Source organism: Pseudonaja textilis, chromosome 15, assembly GCF_049901715.1.
Source record: "Pseudonaja textilis isolate UNSWEBS1 chromosome 15, rPseTex1.2, whole genome shotgun sequence".
NCBI lineage: Eukaryota > Metazoa > Chordata > Lepidosauria > Squamata > Elapidae > Pseudonaja > Pseudonaja textilis.
The window spans coordinates 11,339,656-11,359,683 of record NC_142004.1 but is presented as its reverse complement, the minus strand read 5'-3'; the positions used below and the strand labels follow the sequence as shown (position 1 = coordinate 11,359,683).

The 20,028-nt window shown below is 53.9% G+C and overlaps 3 protein-coding genes across 8 annotated transcripts in view; 2 read left to right on the top strand and 1 right to left on the bottom strand.

Moving 5' to 3' along the window:
• Positions 1-201: 201 nt before the first annotated feature.
• On the top strand, positions 202-2,081 carry SNRPD3 (small nuclear ribonucleoprotein D3 polypeptide). Its single transcript, XM_026717068.2, has 3 exons — positions 202-345; positions 437-629; positions 1,446-2,081. Exons 1-3 carry the CDS (start codon positions 220-222, stop codon positions 1,505-1,507), a joined length of 381 nt encoding a protein of 126 aa, XP_026572853.1. The 5' UTR covers positions 202-219; the 3' UTR covers positions 1,508-2,081.
• On the bottom strand, positions 1,888-11,477 carry LRRC75B (leucine rich repeat containing 75B). 2 transcript variants are annotated; one of them, XM_026717063.2, is made up of 4 exons: positions 11,061-11,477; positions 8,222-8,350; positions 5,383-5,495; positions 1,888-4,524 (listed from the first exon to the last, which is right to left on the bottom strand). In XM_026717063.2, the coding sequence occupies exons 1-4, from the start codon at positions 11,361-11,363 to the stop codon at positions 3,972-3,974; spliced, it is 1,098 nt and encodes a 365-aa protein (XP_026572848.1). In that variant the 5' UTR covers positions 11,364-11,477; the 3' UTR covers positions 1,888-3,971. The 2 variants fall into 2 exon arrangements, with proteins under 2 accessions (XP_026572848.1, XP_087769642.1); XM_087913516.1 differs by having other exon boundaries at positions 1,888-4,512; positions 11,061-11,445.
• Positions 11,478-15,468: 3,991 nt separating this feature from the next.
• Positions 15,469-20,028, top strand: part of LOC113447032 (glutathione hydrolase 1 proenzyme) — a 31,647-nt gene continuing 27,087 nt past the window's right edge. For 2 of the 5 annotated variants that reach the window (XR_003375572.2, XR_015739639.1), the window contains exon 1: positions 15,470-15,776. The gene's annotated coding sequence lies outside the window, so the exon portion shown is untranslated. Of the gene's footprint in view, positions 15,777-20,028 lie in introns of all 5 variants that reach the window. The other 3 variants (XM_087913526.1, XM_026717010.2, XM_026717012.2) reach the window with 2 other exon arrangements.

Here is a 20,028-nt window from a genome sequence, read left to right as displayed (position 1 = left end):
GGCAGGCCGGGAGCGCCGTTTCTCTCCCGCGGAGAGCGGCGCGCCATAGAGGCGGCGGGGCAGAGCGTCGCGCGCGCGCGCGCGCGGGGCAGGCCGGGAGCGCCGTTTCTCCCCGCGGAGAGCGGCGTGCCATAGAGGCGGCGGGGCAGAGCGTCGCGCGCGCGCGGGGCAGGCCGGGAGCTCCTCTTCTTCCTCCTCCTCCTCCTTCCTCGGGCCGCCATGTCCATCGGGGTGCCGATCAAGGTGCTGCACGAGGCCGAGGGGCACATCGTCACCTGCGAGACCAACACGGGCGAGGTCTACCGCGGGAAGCTCATCGAGGCCGAGGACAACATGAACTGCCAGGTAGGGCGGCGGGCCGAGGTCGCGGGCGGGCGGGCGGGCCGGGGGACCGGGGCGTCTCGGGGCCGGGGCTAACCGCCGCCTCCTCCCTCAGATGTCCAACATCACCGTGACCTACCGCGACGGGCGCGTGGCGCAGCTGGAGCAGGTCTACATCCGCGGCAGCAAGATCCGCTTCCTGATCCTGCCCGACATGCTGAAGAACGCGCCGATGCTGAAGAGCATGAAGAACAAGAACCAGGGCTCGGGCGCCGGGCGCGGCAAGGCCGCCATCCTCAAGGCGCAGGGTGAGCCTCGGAACCGGGCGGAAGGGCGGGGGGTGCCCGGCTAGCCCCGTGGTTCGGAGCCGCTCGAGGTCCAGGGGCGGCTGGCGCGAGCCTTGCGGGGCGCAAGCGGACCGGCCGGATGCTCTCTCCGGTGCCCTGCTGCAGCTCTTCCCAAGGAGCCTCTCTGTTTTTTTGGGGGGGGGGGCGGGGGAGTTTTCTCCGTTTCCCACAAACGACACCGAACCCCTAGAACCTCAGCGGCGAATTCTGCGCCTGGCCCTCAGGGGGTTTGGGCTGGGAGTGAAACGCCGCCTGGCATCAGTTGATAAACTGCCCCCAAATCACATCTCAGGTGGTTCAAAGTCATGACCTCCCTGCCGCCCCTCTGTTGCTCTAGGAGGGGCTGGGACGCCTGAGGAGAAGGAGCCCTGCTTTGAGGCAAGGGGGCAGATTTTGAGCCCTGCCCCGCCCCGCCCAGAGGACACAGGTGGGGGCGGAGGGTTCCCACCTTTGGCCTCTTGGACCAGTTTTTGCATCCTCTGCCTCCCTTCCCCTCCCCCTTCCTTAAGGTTAAGGGCTGCAAACGGAACTCCAGAAGTGGAGAGGTTCCAGCAAGTGTGGAGTGTGGTAGGACCCACAGAAGGAGATTTGTGTTGCCTATTGTCGAGTCCACAAATGGCTTTTGTTTTTATTGGCTTTAAAATGTCACCAGCAACTAGTTGCTACCTGTTGTCTTCTCGGGAACAATCTGTGCACTCAGACAGGCTCCTTACCAAGTCCAGCATGGCTGCAGGTCTTTGTGTTTGTCCTTTGAGTTTTGTATTCTGTTTTCTTTAGTGGCTGCAAGAGGAAGGGGACGAGGAATGGGACGTGGCAACATTTTCCAGAAGCGGCGGTAACTTGGGAACAAACCCTGCTTTGCTGAAGACAAAAGTGTGCTGTTTGTATTTGTGTGTACTTTAATAAATATGTTTCTTACAAAATAGGAAGAGAGCATCTGCTGTGCGTTGTTGACTTAACTGTGTATAATGATCACCTTAAATGCCAGTTCCCATACTGCTTGTAGTAGCTATGGTACACGACTCAGGAGCTGTTTTTTAAAAATAAAAACTGAAATTAATTAAACTAAAACCAGTCACCTGCCTTTTAGGTGATATTAAGAGGACGATCTTTGAGGGTAGCTTTCCTATATGAAGTTTAATAAACCATTTGTTAGCAATGGTTTTTAATAAACCATTTGTTAGCATTAAAAGAATGGCCATGAGCTTTAAAATGTCCGGTTTGATTTTTAAAATAATTTATTATATTTTCAATTAATCAGTAAACCCACATCTCTGGGTAATGCATAAAATAAAAACAGGTCCATAGAATCTAAATCATGGTAAAGCATTAGTGCGTACTTAGATGTTTTAAGTTTTGATTTTTTTTTCTCCCAATCTTTGCAAAATGCAGAATAAAGCTTCAAAAAGTTTATCTAGCAAGTACTTTGTGTTCACTCGTATGCTTCTAAAATTTTAATCATCTCTGAGCATGCAATGGTAGATTGGAGAGATTAGTAGAGGATGAAGTGCTCGGTTTGGTCTCAGAGGTTATAAAAACCTTTAGTCCAGAACTGGGAATTTCATTGCAAGAGAGTGTCCTATTGTATATTGAGAACAGAAAGTTTGTCTCCCTCAAACTTGCCTGCTCAAACCATTTGGCCCTATTTCCTCTGCTGCCTGCCTTAACTGGGAAGCTGCAAGTCTTACAAGCAGAACGTCTTGGCTTTGGTTATAACAGAGAATTTTGGAAGGGACCTTGGAGGTCTTCTAGTCCAGCTCCCTATTCAGGCAGGAAGCGCTATGCCATTTCAGACAAATGGTTATCCAGTCTCTTCTTAAATTACTATCAGAGACTTCTAATAAACGAGCCGACTTTCAGGTGGTCAAAAATGGCTGCCCAAGGCTTAGAGGACTGTATTTTTAGGGAGAAGGGTGCAGAATTCATTTGCATCTTCAAACGGTTTTTTTTTTAAATCTACAGAATCTGAGTTCCCAAAAGGGGCTTTTGTGGAAAGAAAGCCAAAGACGTGTATAAATGGGCCACACTTTGAAACTAAACCACCCAGGAGCAGGCTGGGTGCTTCAAATCATCGCATGGCCCAAGTTCTCTTAGGGAGTTTCTTTGTTGCCTTGAAAGATTCTCCCGTAGTCTGAGCCACAGATGTTAAACCCTAATCGAGCGATGCATTCTGCCAACCCGCTCGTGTCTTCACCGGCCATTCTGCTGTGGCTTAGATGTCATCACTGTAGTTTGTATCCCGCAAATTGATTGGAGGTGGGGGGAGGCTTTTTTCTATTATTATTAAATGGAGGAGAGAGCCGATTTTTCCTTCCTCCATGAAGGACCCTCACGTCAGGCCTGGTCTTCCTTGCGAGGGAGGTTAAACCCAAGCCTCCTTGTCCTGGATGGATGAGAAAAGCGCCAAGGCACGATGGAAAAGGTCCACAATCTCCCTTTTGAGAGAAATGGTAGCAAAGGGAGGGAAACGCCCATTACAAAGAAACAGGCTGGGAGCCTCTGAAGAGGAGTTTGTCGAGAGGCTTCTGCAACTCCGCCCCACGATTGCTGAGCCAAGCGCTGAGCCGTGTCATCGTCCGCTCTCCAGGGGAGCCCTTTGCTATCTCGGACCACACACCACGAGGCTTTCCCGCTGAACTGGGCTTGCCCAGGTCACGGTCCCCTCCAGGGCATAAGGCAGGGCTACCCTCCCAGCCAGACTGAGAGCAGAAAGCACAGAAGCGTTTGAATGCAGACGGCCACGAAGCATCCCGAAGAGCATAAAGACCTGGTGGGGGGAGGGAGGAGGCTCAAGCAGGCCCCCCCCCGACACACCTGCGCAACCCACATCCGTCTCCCCTCGAGTTCCTGCAGTGCCACCGGTCACATGTCGGCTGCAGACACTGGCATGCCTCGCATTCCGCCACCCTTTGTTCAGAGGGGGAGGAGGGGGAGGAGGCGAGCTGTGCCATCCCGGTGCCGTCTCGGCCCCCGTTCAGTCCTTCCATGCTGTTCTCACGCGGCTCTCTGGGCTTGCGGACCCAGCACGGCCGGGAAAGGTCGGGCCCAGGATTTGCTTGCTCCATGCGCCTCCCCGCATCTCCGGATGGCCTCCTTTTGCAGCATCGTGGTAAGTGCCTGGCCGGATTTGGTGCCCGTGAGAAAGCCCGACTAGGAGGAAGGGGACGGGGCGAGGGGAGCAAGCCAGAAAGGTCAGGCAAGGCTCAAGGAAGTGGGCAGGTGAGGAGGCCTGGAGAGGCATCTCTTCCATCAGAGCTTCCACTGTGGTGGCTTCAGTCTCCCAGAGGACATCTCCACGCCCAGTCACCTTTCGCACGACTGCTGGTGGAAGCGGTGCGTGGCTAGCGGCGGGGTCCCCTCTTCCCCTTGCAAATCCTCCTCCTCCTCCTCCTCGTCCAGCAGGCTGGCCTCAGGCCCGCTGGATGCCTCAGAAGTGCAGTCCAAGGACTCGTAAATGGTGGGCAGCGTGGTTTGCCGGCTGAGCCGCTTCCGCAGGCCAACGAGCAGAGGCTGCGGCATGGAGGAGACGTCCACGTTGTTGCCCAGATCGATCCAGGCCAAGGAGGGGAACTTGGCCATGTCCTTCATGGTGTCGGTGAGGTCCTTCACAGCGGCTCGGGTCAAGTGGTTCCCGTTAAGGGACAGGTGGGTGAGGCTGGGCAGCGACTGCAGGAAGGGCATCAGGAAGCGCATCTCCTCATCCCTCAGGCCGGTGAAGCTCAGGTCGATGGTGAGAAGGTGGTCCCCGCTGCCCTGCAGGTAGCTGGCCAGGTGCTGGATGTCGCGTGGGGAGAGGGGGACCCCAGAGAGATGGACGGCCTCTTGGCTGAGCTGCTTCTGCAGGCTGCTCTTCAGGCTAAAGGAGAAGAAGGAAAGGAGAAGCGAGCGGTCTGGAGAGTACAAAATGGGCCCCGTCGCACAAAGGCTGCACCTGGCCCGCTTGGTTGGCTTTGGGGTGCAAGTGACCCAAGGCAGCGTTTGCATGGTGGCCTTGCCATCAGCCGGTCTAGTCTGGCAGCGCCGTGGTTTGCCGCGGGGCTATGGCTTGAGCTGGCTATTTTGGCCAAACCATCTCCTCCATCAGTAGATGCTCATCGGTCAAGGAGTTTGAGTAACTTTTGTGCGGAGATTGGGGCAGGAGAGGGGATTGCGGCGTTAGACCCAACATACGCGTTTGAACTCTTCCACCCACTGGATCCCGTTTCCCGTCCTCCTTCCTTGGGGTGGGGGCAGGGGGAGCTCGTGCTGCACTTGCTGTGTTCTGGGTGGGATTGGCCCTGGGGAAGGGGCTTGCCTTGGCCGGAAGAGGGGCAGAACAAGGGGGAAGGGTGGCTTTGGCTGAGCTGTGGTCCTTGCAAGCGATGGTTTAAGTCAATTCTGGGTTTTTCAGTAACCGCGATTCTTGAAATGGGAAGAGTTCAAAGCCAGTGCCTGCATGAATGCTTGCTTGCAAGGAGCAAGGATACTAGAGAAGCCGGCCGGCTCCGCACAATTTGTGGTTCAGTGTGTTGCAGGTGGAAATCCGGGCCATTGAGCGACCTAGTCTATCGCACGAGGTCCTATTTATGATAGGTTTGGGATGTTTTGTTTCGTTCCTTTGGATTTCCTCTGTTGTGGGAACTGGGCGCCTGTCCTTCCGCCCTCTAAAACCGGAGTCCTCCTGGCTCCTGCAACCCCCAACCAAGGATTTCCAGGGCCCACCGTGCCTGCTCACCTGCTGCGGGATTTGTGACGGGGCAGCCCAGACCGATGCCATTTGGAGTGGGGCGTCAAGTGGTAGATCAGCTGCCGGCAGATCCGGTCGGAGGATTTCCACGGATCATATTCCTGAAAGCAGAGAAGAGGCAGCCCCCTCAGTTGCCAGAGCTGACAGCCCCACATCTGTGTCCTTTCAAAGTCCTCATGCCTGAGCTCTGCCATTGAGGGCTCTCTGGGCCCCGGGAGATCATCCAGTAGAATCAAGGCCTCCCGAAAGGCCTCTTAGCCTGCAAGGTCAGCCCCCAGCCAGCTGGTCTGCCTTTCCAAAGGCCAAGAATCAAAGGACTCTTGCAACGGTGTGTGTGTGTGTGTGTCTGTGTTCGATCATCCCTTGCTGGGCCCCTGTGAGATCAGAGACCTTTGCCAGGAGGGGACCTGGAAGGGCCAAGATGCGGAGCTGCTTCCCCGCGATCGGCAGCTCAGCCCACCCCCCAGGCAGCATCAGGACATGTCTCTGCAGCCTGCCTGGCCCTTTGGCACAGGAAGGGGGCCATCAACACAGTGTGTGTGTGTGTGTGTCAGGGAAGGGAAGGGTGGAGCAAGGGACAGAAATCAGCTGGGTCTCCTGCTAGTCCAGAGGGGGATCCGCCCAGCCCCTGGCACAGCTAGCAGAAGCAGATCCCACTGGACAAACTGGCTCAGGAGAGCCATGAGCAAAGGGGGCCACCCATGGAGGATGGAGCCCACCCCCCTCCATTCCTAAATAGCAGCTGGGAAGGACAAAGCAGATCTCCAAAGACTTTCTACGGGTTCCCACTCCTCCCCCCACCCACCCCCAATGCAACCTGGGATGATTTCATGTCTCCCTGATGTTTTGAAGCGTAGACTCCAAAAGCCAAACTCTGGGATAAGGCGGGGGGGGGAGAGGGGGTCCTCTGGGCTGCCTCCCTCTCCCTTCCTTTTTTCTCTTTGTGCCCAGAGGAGGGGGGGGAGGGAGGGGAGGAGAGAATGAGGGTCTTTGCTGAAAAGCAACTGGCTGAAAATGCAGACAGGCCAGCCACATCAGCTCTGCTCTTGGTCAGCAATGAGTCCTGCACTTGTGGTTGTGCGTAAGAAATAAATTCCTGTAGAAGACGCCACAGCGCTCCTTTTTCAATGTGGGATCTCTCTAGCTATCCAAGAATTCCGGCTTTCGGGAGGCCTTGATTCCACTGGATGATTTTTGTTCTCCCACCTGGGCTCTGCTCAGAAATCCAGCGGTCTCAAGCCAAATTCAGGAGTCGCTAACCAGAATAGAACTTTTGTACCTCTTCAAAGAACAGCAGAATAATCTGAGTATCTAAAACATGCAGCAAGTGTCTCTACTGGAGGCCAGCCTAACAACCTCTCCTTTCCATCTGCCAACCTGTCCTGCCTCTGTCCGTCCCTCTTTCAGCCAACGCAGGAACACCCACGAGCAGGGATAGGAAAGCCATGGCCCAACGTCCTAGTTCTCCGCCAGCATTTTCCAGCCCAGCACACCAGCCCCCCTCCCACCAGTATTTATAGAGAGACGGCAGCTCCGATCACACACTGCTTGCACTGGCACAAAGCCGAAAGCACCAGCCTGAGGATGGCGAGTGGGACCTTGCCGAAACGTCGCCAAGATACTCTTAAGATTGAGATACTCTTAATCTTACACGGGAAAAGACCCGAACACACCTAGACCTACATACCTGTACCCGTGAAAATCTACAAATATATATATATATATATATATATATATATATATATATATATATATATATATATATATATATATATATATAGTGGATCTTTGGTTGTTCGGGTTTTCTCCAGCAAGATTCGTATCTAGGCAACGTTGATGAACTCATTCATCATCTTCAGGCTTCTGTCTCCGGCTCTGTGCTTTTCAGAGTAATGTGAGATTGCAGCTGCTTCCTCCTCACATTACTCTGAAAAGCACAGAGCCGGAGACAGAAGCCTGAAGATGATGAATGAGACTTCATCGAACGTTGCCTAGATACTTCGAATCTTACGCGGAGAAAACCCAACAACCAAAGATCCACATATAAATACCATGAGAACCTCAGAAAACAAATATATATATATATATATATATATATATATATGTATGTGTGTGTGTGTGTGTGTGTGTGTGTGTGTTTTTTTCTTAAGTTTTTGTGGTATTACATATGTATGGCATTCAGCTTTGTTGGTATTTTCCCACGTCATTGTAGTTGTGCTTTTAAAGTTGTAGCTTTAAAAGCACAACTACAATGACGTGAAAATACCAACAAAGCTGAATGCCATATATATATATATGGTTAGGGTCCCGAAATATACATATATGTATATGGTTAGCAACTTATCCGAATGCGAAGCCAAACAACAGGATCACAGCTCACCAGCTCAAATCCCCCGGCAACTAAGACTAACCTGAGCACAACCAAGCTCCCACCCAATCAAGTCACACCCCCACTAGCAGTTAAAAGGAAGAAGCAGCTGCAAGCTCACATTACTCCGAGAAGCACAAAGCCGAAGACACAAGCCTGAAGATGATGAATGAGACTTCATAGAAACGTCGCCTAGATACTTCCAATTTTGTGCGGGAGAAAACCCGAATAACCAAAGATCCACATACAAATACCCTTGAGAACCTCAGAAAACATATATATATATATATATATATATACATAAGAATTATATTAAATATATTAGCTTTTTTAAAAAAAATTGTATTAGTGGTCCTCGGGATTTAAAAGTATGAGTTTGGTAATCCCTGAGATCCAAAAGGTTGGTGACCCCTGCCTTAGGGCGTGTGCTCCCCCCCACAGAGGCCTGGTGGCCCTCACCTTTTTGGGGCACTGCAGGTCTCTGGCCAGGCTCATCAGGAGATCGTGGGAGATGGGGTCCACCAAGTTGAGGAAGGTGGCCTTCTTGTAGAGCACTTCATTGAGGAACGTCCCCTCCAGGCCAAGGTCCTACGAGCAAAGAGCGAAAGCGGCTAAGAACCGGGGGGGCCATTGGACAGGGAACCCCCCTCCCCCATGGCGAGCAAGGAAGGCAGGCCCCTGGAGGGCGAGGGTGGGGATCTCATCACCCAGATGTGAAGGAGCTCCCGAGCAGGGGGGTCAAACTCAATTTCATTGAGGGCCGCATCAGGGTTGTCTTTGAGCTTGGAGGAGAGGGGGACAGGGGGCGTGGCCAGATTAGTGTCACTTGTGTCGTCCCCCGCACACTGCACTCTGCCAACGAGCTCCCGAGCTCTGTTTCTGGCTGCAACAGCCTCCTGCAACCCTCTGCCAGGGAACAGCCACCCTCCCAAGCTCCGTTTCCGCTGGCAGAGGCACTGCGGGCGGGTCCTTCGCTGCTTCCAGGGCAGCCCCCTGGGCACAATCTAAGCACCTCTGGATCCAGCCTTGATTTGACACCCCCGCTCCAGAGGCTGGAAAGACAACATCCTTGCAGCCGCAGCCCCTAAAACTCTTTTCAACGGGATCCTCAGCTCCTGGATCCTCCACCCCCACCCCAGATCCTGGCCGTGGTTCTGGAGGCAGCTGAACCAACGGACCTTTTTCATGGGAAAGAGGCCCGGGAGCAGCTGCCTCCCACCCGCATCCGAGCTTGCTTGGCCAAGCTGCTTCCTCCGGCATTTCTTCCAACCCGGCAGTGCGAGCGGCACCCGATGCCACGGCTCTCCCTTCCTGCTCTCGTGTCAGGCGCAGCGTCTCTCTGGATCAGGGCAACACTCTCGAGTAAGAAGCAGCAAGGCCCCAGAAGCCCACCGCACCCACAGCCAGCGAGAGTCGAAGCAACTGACCGGGCAACACAGTCAGTCTCCAGCAGTCACACAAAACCTGCCCTGCCCCCATGGAAGCGGGCCTGGAAAGACTGGGAGAATCCACACCTGGGGGGAAACCCACCATCCTGGCAGGGCTGTAGGGGTGGGTGGGTGTCTTTTGCTTGGCACTGCCCGGGGCATCCCAATGCCCATGCAGGGGGGGCCTTAGGAGACCCTCTTGAAACTGCCCCCTCCCCCGCCTGCCACATTTCTGCCTCCAAGTTAGAGGACTCTTTTGATGTTAGTTGCGGGGGAGGAGATCCCGAAGTGTCAGTACAAAATCTTGTGGCTGGTGTGATTGGACCCCACACACACACACCCACTTCACGGGCTGTTTGTGTTGCTCCCTTCTGGGAGGAGGTTTTTGAAGTATTTACGGCAGGACTCCCAGATTCTCCGACAGCTTTCATCCTTAGGTTCTCCCTCTTTGCCGTAGTCCATGCCGTAGGCTGTGAGGTTTCTGTGTGTGTGTGTGTGTGTGTGTGTGTGTGTGTGTGTGTGTGTGTGTGTGATGGGCTATATCAGGGGTCTCCAACCTGCTCTAATTCACGCTAGACGGGCCTCCTTCTCTCTCCTTCCCACAGGACAGGACCAGAGAGCGAGGGACTAAAACTAGCAGGCTCAGGTCAGGCATAGGAGGAGCTTCCTGACGGCACAAGCTGTAAGCCAGAGGAACAGGCTGCCCACCACAAAGGGGTGAATTCAGGGGTCTTCAGGGGCTGGGTGGCTGTCAAATCCACCGTGGTGAATCCCGGAATAAGGACTTGGACCGTCTAAAGCAGGGGTGTCCAACCTTGGCAACTTTAAGACTTGTGGACTTCAACTCCCAGAATTCCTCAGCCAGCTTTGCTGGCTGAGAATTCTGGGAGTTGAAGTCCACAAGTCTTAAAGTTGCCAAGCAAAGCTGGCTGAGGAATTCTGGGAGTTGAAGTCCACAAGTCTTAAAGTTGCCAAGCCAAGCCAAGCTGGCTGAGGAATTCTGGAGTTGAAGTCACAAGTCTTAAAGTTGCCAAGCAAAGCTGGCTGAGGAATTCTGGGAGTTGAAGTCCACAAGTCTTAAAGTTGCCAAGCCAAGCAAAGCTGGCTGAGGAATTCTGGGAGTTGAAGTCCACAAGTCTTAAAGTTGCCAGGCCAAGCAAAGCTGGCTGAGGAATTCTGGGAGCTGAAGTCCACAAGTCTTAAAGTTGCCAAGCCAAGCAAAGCTGGCTGAGGAATTCTGGGAGTTGAAGTCCACAAGTCTTAAAGTTGCCAAGCCAAGCAAAGCTGGCTGAGGAATTCTGGGAGTTGAAGTCCACAAGTCTTAAAGTTGCCAAGCCAAGCCAAGCTGGCTGAGGAATTCTGGGAGTTGAAGTCCACAAGTCTTAAAGTTGCCAAGGTTGGACACCCCTGGGCTATATGCAATAACGGTTATCTTGGGAAAGCTGAATGCAACAACATTTCATTTTAATGTATGCTGATTAGCGTACATTGAAAATGACAATCCAATTCCATTCCATGTTCTATTCTCTTCTGATTCATTCTTATTTTTATTCTTATTCCCTTCCTTATTCGATTTGATGCCCTTCCAATCCCTTGACTCTCCTTTGGGGGCAGCCCGCACCCACCTCGCTGGAGACACCGCCCGCCGCCCGCCGTCGGAGGAAGAAGCCAAGCGCCACAGCCGCGTTTTTGTCCCCCGATCCCCGCGGCCGAGCAGGCGGGCGACTTCGGCCTTCCGCGCCGCCGTTTACATCCCGCCAGCCGGGCAGTCAGCCGCGCTCGGAGCGGAGCGTCTCGCCACACCGGCCAGAGCCGCGTCCGCCCCGCCGCCGCCGCCTCCCTCCCTCCCTCCGGCGCCGGGGCTCGCTTACCTTCCGCAGCAGCCGCAGGAGCTGCATGGCCCGCTCGGGCTGGCGCTCGCGGAGGGTGGCCTGGATCTGCCGGATCCAGCCCACCCGCCGCACGTAGGGCGCCGCCGGCCGGTTCTTGCGCAGCCCCGCCGGCAGCTTCTCCGAGCCGAGCAGCAGCGAAGCCAGCCGGCAGTCCGGCCCGAGGCGGCGCGGCGGCGGCTGCGGCGGCTCCTCCGGGCGGCTCCTGCTGCGGAGGGACCTCTTGGAGCGGCCGCGAACGGCCGTCGCCTCCGCGCCACTCGGCCGGCTCAGCCGGGAGCCCATCGCTGCCCGCCCGCCCGTCCGCCCGTCCGTCGCGCCGGGAAGGCGGCGGGGCTCGGGCGGCGCAATGCAGCGAGCGGAGCCCGCCTGCCGCTCGCGGGACGCGGCTCTCTTTTCCCGGGCACGGGCTCGCGGCGCGCAGCCGGGAGGAGCCGGTCCTCGGCCGCGTCTCTGGTCCCGGGGGGACGCGGCCCGCTCCTCCGGCGCGGGTGGGTGGGCGCCGCCAGGAAGGGCGCCGGAGGGCTCCGCGACCCCGGAAACGTCGTGGAGGATGCCCCGGTGTCGGTAGAACCCCCCTCGAGGCCGAAGGGGGCGTTCCTTGGTCCTCCGGGGGCCCCTCAGAGGCCAACAAGGCGGACCTGAGTCCGAGCCCCCTTCCCTCCCGCCGCACTGCTGGCTAGCAACGGGGGGGGGTTGGGACCCCCACCTGCTTTCAGGTGGGGGCGTTGGCGTTGGGGGCGCAGAGCCAGGCTGTAGTGCAGGAAGAGCTTCCCATGCGCCCCCCCTGCGCTTGGTCGCTGTAGTGGAAGGCTTGCGGGAGGGGGGGGGATCGGAAGAGTCCCCAGTGTGAAAAAGAAAAAGGAATCGATTTTGGTTTGATATCAGGCAAAATGTCCTGGTGGAGGCACTTTAATAACAGGCTGTGTAGTGCACCCTTGGAGATGCCGGATTCCTGCTTCTGGCAGGGTTGGACTAAATGATCTCGAAGGTCCCTCCCCTCTCTTTGACTTCTTTGGTCAGTTGGCTTGGCCTAAATGTCCAGGCTGCTGTAACTTGTCCTGGCAGAGGGGCCCCACCCTTTGGGACTCTGGCGTCCTTTCCCACTTTTCTTCAGCGCCAGGGAGGGGCGTCTCCCCCCCAGCTCCTGGGATAAAGATGTTCTCAGCCTGTAAGTTAAGGGGTGGCCGCTCAGAGCATCTGGAGCACATCGGTTGTGTGCTTAAGGGAGCCAAGCTTGAATGGTGTGTACAAATGTCACAAAATTTCCATTCAGCCTCTCTAGACCTTAAGACAATGCAGTGGAAGACCAGCACGAAATCCTCTCCACACTCTAGGAAAAACACCTTGGGAATTGGAGTTGGCCAAAGGAGAGAGCTCGCCTGTCTCCGTGCTGCAGCCCCAGTTCCACCTGGGCTGAGGGGCATCAGGTACGCTACGGCAGCCCCCAAGAACAGGAGGCAGGTGGAAGTTAGCAACCCAAAGAGCAGCTTGAAAAACGCCAGGGGCTCCAAGACCACATCTGGCCTGCAGGTTGCTCACCCCATAGCAGAAATCTGTGACCCACCTGAGGACCCCCCTCCCCACCCCCATGGAGGACAATCACCTAACTGGATGTCAGCAAAGAGCCAAGTCAGGGCTGAGATGCCACAGGGGCCTCCTTAGAGGTGGGGGCTTTGGGACCAGCATCATGGGAGGCTGTCTCAAGCCCCCTGTCCAGAGAGCGGTGGAATCAGCCAGGGGGCTTTGGAGCAGATCCTTCACCAAGGCCGGGGAAGCGGGAGGCAGAGGCAAACCGGGCTGGATTCTTGCAAGAGGGCTTGTTAAGTGAGCTCAGCAGCTCTTCATCTTTCGTGGCCACTGGCAAAATGTGGTTTCATGTTGCAACTGTCTTCTCTGAGTGCCAGCCGCTCAGGGCATAGCCAGGGAGCAGAGATGCCATGCAAGGGCCCATTTCATTCCATGGGCCTCCTCCTTCGGTTGAGAAATGTTGGGTTGGACTGGATTGGTTTTCTTTACGTCGGAAGGGACTTTGGCTGGTTCTAGGCTACCCTTGACCCTATAAAGCACTGCTGCTTCTTCCATCCTACCTGAGGGTTGTTCTACGGATACCCGAAGGTCCCAGTGCAGGTCGGTTCAAAGCCCAGCAGAAGGAGAGCGAGGGCCGCTTCCTGGCCTGGAACCTGGGGCCGGTCTCCCTGCTGGCTGGGCTGCTTCAGCCCGGGAAGAAGGACATCCCCAGACGAGGAGGAGGAGGATGGCCTCGCTCAAGTGGAGATGCGAAGCCAGAGATTCCGCTTAGAACAGGAGTCTCCAACCTTGGCAACTGGAAGTCCGCCAGGCTTAAAGTTGCCATGGTTGGAGACCCCTGGTTTAGGAGATGGCATCCAGGGCTGTTGGGCAGCTTAGTCAGGCGTGCTCTCCCCCGGTGAGCAGGCTGGCGTTTTAATGGCCTCAAGAAGTTGTTGAGATGTCCTTCTGAGCCAATCTGTGAACTGGTGGCGAACTCCAGCCATTGCCCTGGCGTGAAGGTGGTGGGCTGGAGCAGAGCCTGGTCCCATTGGAGGTTTCACCTGCAAGCCCTGGGCCGAGTGCCCGGGTGGCACCCTGGAGCGATCAAAGGAAGAAGCCATTGGGCCAGGATGGACCTTTACTGCATAAAAGGAAGGCCGTGCCCTCGTAGCAAATGGAGAGAGAAATTAGTCACCTATCAACTCCTATCAAGCTTTCCATTAACTGGCTGGTGACTTTTGCCCTTCTCCCCTTCACTTTCGGCCCTATGGACGATGCCAGCTGTGCCCACCGCTCAGATATCCAACAGGGACTGTTCTGGCCAGGCAGATCTTCATCCAGCCACTCTCAATGCCAGATGTCAGCTTCCTCCCAGCTCATCCACCCCGTTGGCAGGACGTATTTCAGTAGGGATCTCGTCTTACTGGTTATTATGGGAAACCTCAGCTTAGTGGTACAAGGTGTTCCTCAGGGTTATGGTAATAGCAGCCAAAACAAACCCAGTGTTTTGCTTCCATTGGCCAGAGTCCAACTGGTATTTTGTCTCCAGATTGGGTTTCACCTGGTTGCTGGAGCATCACAACACTCCACATCGCCCATCCTCCCTCCCACTCGGAGCAAACTTCCTCATAGCAAAGCTCTTGTTTTGGAAACTGGGCGGCTAGAAGTTCCCTGACAGATGGTGAGCTGCCATCTTCTCATTTCTGTCAACGCCTAATTGCTGGTTTCCTCTCTCACCGCCTCCCTCCTCCATCCCAGCCAGCCTAAGCCCAGAGCTGCTCCCTCCCTCCCTCCTTTGGGTGGCAGAACATTGGAAGACCTCCCATGGCAGCCCTTGGAAGGGTGAGTGGCGGGATGGAGCCTGGCTTCAGACTTTATTCCGAGCCAGGTATAAAACCCGCTCTGCCTGGACCGTCAACCAGGCAGACGTGCATGGGAAGCCATTCGCCCGAGGTCTCTGATGGGCTCCCCCTCCCCGTCTTTGAGGCGGTGAAGCCCGGCACCAGCCGCTCTTTGGCGCTTCCTTGGAGGGAGCTTTTGTCTGGCGCGTGGAGCAGTTCTGGGAGGTGCAGAATCTGACCGGAAGAAACCCCCTCGGACTGCCCCATTGCTGACCCCCTTTCCAGTCGCCACCGTTGCTGACCTCCCTCCACGAAGCTCTCCCCCCTTTGAGGCTGGCTAAGTCCGTGTCGGAGGAGGGGAGAAGAGGCTACCTGTTCTCCCGGGGCCACAGTGGTTGTGTGCAGACGTGCCTCTTCCTCCTCTGGCAGCCACCTGGGTGCCCTTCCTCTGGCCCACAGCCCAGGCTAGGAGCAGCCCCGGGTCACCCATCATCGCTGTCCTGGTTTGGGCTGGGCAGACAATCTGCACACCAGCAACCGCTTGGCCTCTGCTCTGGCCAGTGACCCTGCTAGGGGTCAGGGTCAGTCCTGATTCTGTTGGCCAACACAAGTTGGTTTGCGTGCACACACACACACACACACACACACACACACACACACACACAGAGCTTCACTGTGGTCCAAGTACCTCACACCTATAACCATAAGGGGCCTTAATGGGCCTGGGGTCGGGGTAGGGAGAGCATCCTTCGCGTGACGGGAGAGAATCTCTCCTGGATTCCAGTCCAGCGAGTTGGGAAACGGGGTCTCCTGCCAGCCCGCAGTGCGTGGCTTGGGGCCTTCCCTTTTCTCTGGGCCCCCAAGCCTCCTTTTGCAGGGGAAAAATCCTAGGGCTGGAGGCCCCCAGGGATCAGCCCCTCCGGCCAAGGAGAGCCGTCCTTCTCTGCTGGGGGGCTTTGCTGCCCATCTGCAGCCAGGCCGGGGGCGGTGGGGGAGCGGCCCCTTCCTCAGCGGGAAGCAGGAAATGGCGGGCTGCTTCTGGCGCTTTCAGTCCATCCCAAAACGTGGCGCTGCCCTCCTGGCCTTTCCCGGTGAGGTGCAGCCCAGAGGCAGGGCATGAAGTCCAAGATCTTTGAGCCCGTCTCCTGCCCAGGCCGTTCCCTCCCTCCCTCCCTCCTTGCCCCTCCCCTTCGTAAAGTTCACCTGTGACTGCCGCGGCTGCTGCTGCCGCCACCTCCACCACTGCTGTCACCACCTGGCTCTTCCCCAGCAAACCAAAGGCCACCGGGAGAGGCACCGGAGAGGCTCCAGGGAGCGTCTTGGCCCTCTGAGCCCAGGGAGAGAGGTAGGAATGCGGAGGGGAGGGGGCTGCCTTGCTGGGCAAAGGGTCCAGGTTGCTGGGGGCAGTTTTGCCACCCTCTGGACAGAGAACAACCTTGTGCCGTAAGCTAGGCAAAGCGAGGTGGTCTCTCTCTCACCCTCCCTCTTTCCCTCCCCTCTCTCTCCGTCTCTCTTTCACTCTCTCCCTCTCTTTCTCTCCCTCTTTCTATCCCTCCCTCTTTTTCTCCCCCTCTCTTTCTCTGTCTGTCTCTCACTCTCTCCCTCTTTTTCTCCCTCTCTCTTTCACTCCCTCTTTTTCTCCCCTCTCTCTTTCTCTCTCTGTCTCTCTCTTTCACTCTCTCCCTCTCTTTTCCTCCCTCTTTCTATCCCTCCCTCTTTTTCTCCCCTCTCTTTCTCTGTCTGTCTCTCACTCTCTCCCTCTTTTTCTCCCCTCTCTCTTTCACTCCCTCTTTTTCTCCCCTCTCTCTTTCTCTCTCTGTCTCTCTCTTTCACTCTCTCCCTCTCTTTTCCTCCCTCTTTCTATCCCTCCCTCTTTTTCTCTCCCCTCTCTTTCTCTCTCTGTCTCTCTCTCTTTCACTCTCTCCCTCTTTTTCCCCCTCCTCTCTTTCACTCTCTCCCTCTCTTTCGCTTCCTCTTTCTATCCCTCCCTCTTTTTCTCCCCCTCTCTTTCTCTCTCTGTCTCTCTCTCTTTCACTCTCTCCCTCTCTTTCCCTCTCTTTCACTCTCTCCCTCTTTTTCTCCCCCTTCTCTCTCTGTCTCTTGTCTCTCTCTCTTTCATTCTCTCCCTCTTTCCCTCCCTCTTTCTATCCCTCCCTCTTTTTCCCCCTCCTCTCTTTCTCTCTCTGTCTCTCTCTCTTTCACTCTCTCCCTCTTTTTCCCCCTCCTCTCTTTCTCTCTCTGTCTCTCTGTCTGTTTCTCTTTCTCTCTCTCTCCTCTCTCTCTCTCTGTGTCTCTTTTAATCTCTCTCTCGTCCCTCTTGCTTATCACCGGGCGCAGCAGCTCTTCCCTCTGGGAAGGAAGCATCGAGAGTCATTTCATTCGCCCAAAGAGTGCTGGGGCTTCAGCGGTCAGAGCCACACGTGTGGGGTGGGGGCCCTTCCTCAGCCATTGACTTCAAGGCTGCGTAGCTGCAGGCTGAGCCTTGGAGCCCATTGTTCTGGGCAGATTCTCTCACAACCCGATGGACACCAGACCTCAGAAAGAACAGGACAGAGTAGCATAGTGGGACCTTGGAGGTCTTCTAGTCTGGCCCCTTGCTCAAGCAGGAGACCCTGCACCACTTCAGGCAAATAGCTTTTCTTAAAAGCCTCCAGGGATGGAGCCCCCACGGAAGCATCTGGAAGTGAGCTCTTCCCCTGGTTATAATAGTCCTCACGGTTAGGACGTTCCTCCACAATTCCCGGTCGCGTCTCTCCTGGGTTTGTTTCCATCCGTTGCTTCTTGTCCTCTGTTGTTTTGGAAAAGGGGTTGACACCCCCACCCCCGCTCTTTGTGGCTGCCCCTCAAATACTGGATCATTGCTGTCGTGTTCTTCTTCTTTTCTCTAGACTGGCCCTACTCAATTCCCGCAACCATTCTTTAAATGTTTTGGTTTCCAGCTTCCTAATCATCTTGGTTGCTTTGCAGAATCTCAACATCTTTTTCATACCATTGTGATCCAAGGGTAGTCTAGCTGAGGCTTTATAAAGCGGTCCTAATACTTCACGTGATCTTGGCTTGGTGTCACCAGGCGTCTTTGATGTCAAAGTGGCTTTGTGCGGGTTCCCGTGAGAGGAGGGCGTTCAGAGTTTTGCAGCGTAAATTCGGTGCCAGAAAAGTAAGCACAGATGACTGAGGCTTCATTTAACTTCTTTATAAACGTATAAAGTAAATTGTACAATACCAGTCGTAGATTTCTCCAGCATGGAGCAACCTCGAACAGAAGCAGACTTGTTACAGGTTCAGAGCGGAACAGCAACTCAACTTCATCAGAAACAGGCCTCAGTTTCACTTTAGTTCAGCAGGCAAGCAAGACACCCAGCAGAGGAGAGAAGCCGTTTCATCTTCCATAGACAGACTCGGCGCTCAACATAGCTGCAGAGTTGCAGAGCTCAACATAAAGCCATGCCTAAACTACTTCTAGTTTCAGTTTGGAAAAGCCTTTGCCTAGCTGGCCTTCTCTCCAGAGCCTTAAAGCAAGGCGGGGTGGTGGCCCCCGTGTCAGAGTATATTCATGAACTGGAATAAGGTCAGCCATTGAGAGCTGAGTTGGGGGCTGAAACTTAAAGAGAGAATCTGGCCGTGGTTTATCTCTGTTCTGTGCTCAGCTCTAAAGTGAAAAGAGAAATTAACTTGCTTGCTTGTCTGCTGAAGTTGAGTTGCTTGTAACATGTCTGCTCCATGTTGGAGAAATCTACAACTGGTATTGTGAAATTTACTTTATATGTTTATAAAGAAGTTAAATGAAGCCTCAGCCATCTGTGTTTACTTTTCTGGCACTGAATTTACACTGCAAAACTCTGCAGAATTTAGGGAAGGTGCTTCAAATCACACTACTGCTTTACTGCTTTTTTTGGTGGGGGGGTGGAGTTTGGCCTTCCGTGCACATTCGGCAATTGAAATGGCAACAAAACAATTTTGCAACTGGAAGTCAGATGGCTTTGCCAAGTGAGTAGATGAAAGAGAGAGAGAGGAATAGAGGGGGATGTGATAGATGATAGCTAGATGGTATCTGATAGATGATTGATGACAGACAGACAGATAGACAGAGATGATAGAGTGATAGATAATGATTAATGGATAGATGATAGATGATAAACTGGTGTTCCTGATGATAGAGGGTAGAATGTTAGATAATAAATGATAGATGATAGCAATAGCACTTAGGCTTACAAACTTTAGTCTAAGTGCTTTAGTGCTTTACGGCCCTCATTAAGCAGTTTACAGAGTCAGCATCTTGCTTCCAACAATCTGGGTCCTCATTTAACAACCTTGGAAGGATGGAAAGCTGAGTCAACTTTAAGCCAGTGAGAACTGAACTGCCAAACTGCTGGCAGCCGGCAGTCACAGAAGTAGCCTGCAGTGCTGCATTCTAACCACTCCGTCAGCACAGCTGATAGATGATAGATAGATGATAGATAGATAGATAGATAGATAGATAGATAGATAGATAGATAGATAGATAGATAGATAGAAAGAGAGAGAGAGAGAAAGAAAGAAAGAAGAAAAAGAAAGAAAGAAAGAAAGAAAGAAATAAAGAAAAAGAAAGAAAGAAAGAAAGAAAGAAAGAAAGAAAGAAAGAAAGAAAGAAAGAAAGAAAGAACGAATGATAATAGAAGGAAACACCATGGAATAGGAAGTGGATACAAGCAAGGTATACAAGCAAGGTACAATTTTATCATATGAAAAAGACTCTTATATTTGAAGGGGGGAGCCAACTTTTTGCAATTTTCATTTTTAAAAACAGGAGCACAAAGGAATGGGAAGGATTTAGCCACAAACAAAATTACAGGGCCCAACGTTCAATGTGGAGTGACAATCTTTTGCCCTTATTTTTCTCAAGTAACACAAGACAAAGAGATTTGCAGGGAAGGTCAGATGAGGAATGGAGGTCAGATCAGCTGTGCTGGGAAATGGAAAATTTGGTCCTTCAGAAGCTTCTGTAGACCCAAGTTAAGCCCACTCAGCTTATCCAATTGTCTCGAGGTCTTTCTCAACCTAGGCATGGGTACAACTGTCCAACCAGCTCTATATATCAAGAATATTTTCTGTTGCTATGGTCAAAAAGTAATAGATTAACAGAGTTGGAAAGGACCTTGTAGGTCATCTAGTCCAACCCACACCCAAGCAGGAGACCCTACACCCTTTCTGACAAATGGCAGTCCAATCTCTTCTTGAAAGCCTCCAGGGATGAAGCTCCCACAACTTCCGAGGGCAATTTCTGTCCCATTGGTTGATCGTTCTCAATGTCAGAAAACTCCTCCTTATGTCCAGGTTGAATCTCTCCTTGTTCAGTTTTCATCCATTATTCCTTGTCTGGCATTATTCAGGTACCAGGGAAAATAGCTTCACCCCTTCCTCCTCCCTGTGGCAGCCCCTCAAATATTGGAAGATGCTCTCCTGTCTCTCCTGGTCCTTCTCTTCCCTAGACTAGCCAGGCCCAGTTCCTGCAACCGCTCTTCATATGTTTCATCCTCCAATCCCCTCATTATCCTGGTTGTTCTTCCTCTTTCTAGAGTTTCATCATCTTTTTTATAGTGTGGTGACCAAAATTGGAT

Excerpts from the sequence above, each read along its gene's own strand:
- SNRPD3 (XM_026717068.2), top strand. The coding sequence starts at position 220 with ATGTCCATCGGGGTGCCGATCAAGGTGCTGCACGAGGCCGAGGGGCAC. Across the intron at positions 346-436 it reads AGGACAACATGAACTGCCAG|ATGTCCAACATCACCGTGAC; the intron begins GTAGGGCGGCGG and ends CTCCTCCCTCAG. Across the intron at positions 630-1,445 it reads CGCCATCCTCAAGGCGCAGG|TGGCTGCAAGAGGAAGGGGA; the intron begins GTGAGCCTCGGA and ends TGTTTTCTTTAG.
- LRRC75B (XM_026717063.2), bottom strand. The coding sequence starts at position 11,363 with ATGGGCTCCCGGCTGAGCCGGCCGAGTGGCGCGGAGGCGACGGCCGTT. Across the intron at positions 8,351-11,060 it reads TCCTGCGGCTGCTGCGGAAG|GACCTTGGCCTGGAGGGGAC; the intron begins GTAAGCGAGCCC and ends CTTTGCTCGTAG. Across the intron at positions 5,496-8,221 it reads ACCTGCAGTGCCCCAAAAAG|GAATATGATCCGTGGAAATC; the intron begins GTGAGGGCCACC and ends CTCTGCTTTCAG.